The sequence below is a fragment of the Macrosteles quadrilineatus genome, unplaced genomic scaffold (assembly GCF_028750875.1).
Source record: "Macrosteles quadrilineatus isolate MER2022 unplaced genomic scaffold, UCM_ALF_1.0 Scaffold_5__1_contigs__length_97177068, whole genome shotgun sequence".
NCBI classification, from domain to species: Eukaryota; Metazoa; Arthropoda; class Insecta; order Hemiptera; family Cicadellidae; genus Macrosteles; species Macrosteles quadrilineatus.
In genome coordinates, this window is record NW_026542598.1 from 12,448,898 (window position 1) to 12,452,600 (window position 3,703).

General features: G+C 41.7%; 1 protein-coding gene across 1 annotated transcript; it reads left to right on the forward strand.

Annotated features, from left to right (window-relative positions):
* Nucleotides 1-2,069: 2,069 nt before the first annotated feature.
* Nucleotides 2,070-3,473, forward strand: LOC128994303 (uncharacterized protein K02A2.6-like). Its single transcript, XM_054418744.1, has one exon. It carries the CDS (start codon nucleotides 2,070-2,072, stop codon nucleotides 3,471-3,473), a length of 1,404 nt encoding a protein of 467 aa, XP_054274719.1.
* Nucleotides 3,474-3,703: the final 230 nt, after the last annotated feature.

The following is a 3,703-nucleotide window of genomic DNA, read 5'->3' on the forward strand; positions in this document are numbered from 1 at the left end:
AAGATGAGGCTCTAAGTGATAGACTCCAGCTGGACTCTCAATTGACTCTGGAGAAGGTGATTAATACCTTGCGCCAACACGAGGAGCTAGAACGCCAAAAACGTGAGCTCGCCAATACTAATGTTTTTATGGTGAATCAAACGTCAATACAAGTCGGTAAAACAAATCTGTCTGAAAGAGCTGGTGAACAGAAATTCACCGAGGATGCTATGAGAAAAAAGTGCAGGAAATGTGGTTATAATTGGCACGGATCACTGGCCGAATGCCCTGCTAGGAAAGCCAAATGTGACAAATGTTCCGAGATTGGACATTTTTTTCGATGTTGTCCCTCCCGCGAAAAGTGGATGAGAAAAAACAAAAACGTTGTTAAGGAAATCGAACAGCAAGATTCAGACAGTGGTTATCAACAGGTTCCTGAGATTTTCATAGGGAATATAGACAGCAGTGACAAAGCCTGGGTCTAGGAGGTAAAAGCAAGCTGTGGAAACCAAGATTTAGGTCTTATAAAATTTAAACTTGACACAGCAGCTGATGTAACCATGATTCCAGTAGGAGTTCTTGGTGATTTTATTAAGACTCTGCCTCTAGGAAAGTGCAAATCCCCTGTGTTTAGCGCAAAGAAGAAAGAACGAATCAATATTTTGGGAACTTTAAGGCTAAAGCTTGAACATAAGGGTGTATCAGTTTATGATCTTGCGTATATTTCTGAGGAGATCACTGTTCCACTTCTTAGCAGACGTTCCTGTGAAGAGCTGAACCTGGTGAGGAGAATTTTTTCTGTAGATTCACATGATATTGACTGGGCTACTAAGTATCCTAATTTATTTCAAGGGCTGGGAAATATGAAAGGAGAGTACAAGATTGAAATGAAGGAGAATGCAGTTCCTTACGCTATATCCACCCCCAGGGTTGTACCAATACCTTTAAAAACCAAGGTGAAAGAGCAGTTAGACGATATGCTTGAGAAAGGAGTGATTGTTCCAGTTGAACACGCGACTGATTGGTGCGCACCAATGGTAGTTTGCGCAAAAAAGGGAGGTGGGGTTAGGATCTGCGTAGACCTATCCAAACTCAACAACAGTGTGAAACGTCGGTTTTATCCTATCCCAAAGATCGAACTTTCATTGGCCGAGATCGCGGGAGCCAAGTACTTCAGCAAGATCGATGCGAATTCCGGGTTCTGGCAACTGAACCTTGCAGAGGAGTCACAAGATTACGGTACACAACATTTATCACCCCTTTTGGGAGGTATAAATTCCGTAAGTTACCTTTTGGAATTACGTCCGCTCCTGAAGAGTTTCAGCGCCGCATGTCAAAAGCTTTAGAAGGGGCAAAGAACTGTTTAGTGCACATTGACGACTGTCTGATATGGGGAAGAACGAAAGAAGAACACGACGAGTGTCTTAGGGCCGTTCTAGAGAGAGTGCAAGCTAATGGAATCACCTTGAATAAGCAGAAGTCGGAGTTCTGCAAGAAGACTGTGACATTTCTGGGGTTTGTGCTGTCTAAGGACGGAATCAAGCCTGATCCAAGCAAGGTACAAGCGATTGTGGACTTACCAGCTCCAAGAAACGCTAATGAAGTACAAAGATTCATGGGCATGATCACTTTTCTGGCAAAATTTATTCCGAACCGCAGTGAGATTTTGGAGCCAATTACGAGCTTGTTAAAGACTAAAAACGATTTCTTTTGGGGACCAGCTCAAGAAAACGCTTTTGTCACAGTAAAACAGATTTTATCATCAGAGCCATGTTTGACTGTTTACGATCCGCAAAAACCCTCGATTCTTTCTTGCGATGCTTCAAAAAAAGGTCTTGGAGCGGTTTTACTTCAAGTTGAAGGAGAAAACAAGAAACCTGTGGCATATATATCTCGGACTCTTAACGCCTGCTGAAGAAAACTACAGTAACATTGAGAGAGAAGCGCTTGCGTGCACATGGGCAAGTGACCGTTTGAAATGTTTCCTGATGGGTAAAATGTACACAATTGAGACCGACCACAAACCGCTTGTCTCAATTTTCAAAACACAAAATTTGGACGAGCTCTCACCGAGGCTACAGCGGTTCCGAATGCGTATGATGAGATACGATTATCGCATGACCTGGACCCCAGGAAAAGACCTTGCCATAGCAGATCTACTATCAAGAAGTCCTATTCCGGCTGACGAAGATGGCGAATTGACCGAAGAAGTGGAAGCCTTCGTCCACGAAATCAGTCTGATTAGTATAAACACTACAGATGAAAATGTGACAAAGGTACTTCACTCACAAATGAGAGATCCAATCTGTGCACAACTTAAGTTACAAATTTTAGACGAATGGCCTGTAAAATCAAGTTTACCTAATGAGATTCAAGAGTACTTTAATGTGAAAGACGAGTTAAGTTGTATTGATGGGCTATTGCTTCGAGGAACTCGGATGATAATACCTCAAGAACTACGAGCGGAAATGCTCGAGAGGCTTCACAGTGGACACTTGGGAATCACAAAAACAAGGAAACGTGCTTTGGGAACCATGTGGTGGCCTGGAATTTCTCAAGAAATAGAAAGGAAAATCAAATCGTGTCCAGTGTGTATTCAGAACTCAACTAATCACAGTGAACCATTGATTCCGAGAACTGTCCCGGATTACCCGTGGCAAAATGTGTCTGTTGACTTGTTCAAACACGAAGACAAGTGGTATATGGTTATCGTGGATCACTACTCAAGATACTTTGAAGTCGAGGAAATGCATCGAATGAGGGCTTCAGATGTGATTCGGGTTTGCAAAACCACATTTTCACGTTTTGGAATTCCTCAACGTGTTTATTCAGATAGTGGGACACAATTTCACCATATTGACTCAAGTGAATTTAAATTGTTTGCAAAGGAGTGGGGGTTCTCCACATTCAGAAGTAGTCCCCACCACCATCAGGGAAATGGGGCAGCTGAAGCAGCTGTGAAAGTAGCAAAAGGGCTAATGAAGAAAAACAAGGATAAATTTGAACTTGCCCTACTTTCTTACCGGACCTCACCTCTTGAAACCGGCTTTTCCCCATCTGAACTTATGTTTGGAAGGAAATTAAGAGACAATCTTCCATCTACTTTGGTTGGAAATCCTGTGGAAAATAAGAATTTTCTTGAGAGGGAGAATAAGTACCAGAATAAGTACAAGATACAATTTGATAAACGACATGGAGCGAGTGGTTTAAGTGAATTAGAAGTTGGAAGCATGGTATGGATCACAGATCTACGTCGACACGGTAAGGTAGTCAGGAAATTGAACGAACCACGTTCCTACCTTGTGGAAACTGACAAGAGAACTATTCGCCGAAACAGGAAGTTCTTAGTTCATGCACCGTACTACGGAGGAGATGGAAATCTTTCAAACTGTTCATCCATGGTCCTTAATCGTCCATGCAACTCACGTGATCGTCCAGGAGCTGGCACAGTAACCCGTTACGGAAGGTCCATTAAGAAACCGAGGCGGTACTGAGGTTCATAAAGATGTGGACATCTTGAAGCGGGATGTTGTATTAAGTCTGTTCTTTTTATCATGTGTTTAAATATGTTTGTTGTCAGATGTTTTTGTAAACATTAGTTTAGTTTGAAAATAGAGTTTGTTCAAGCAAGATGTGTGAATAATATTTCTTGTATAAGAAATAGAACATAGAGTAAACAAACAAACAATAAATCTTCATAAATACAATTAGAGTTTTGTACATT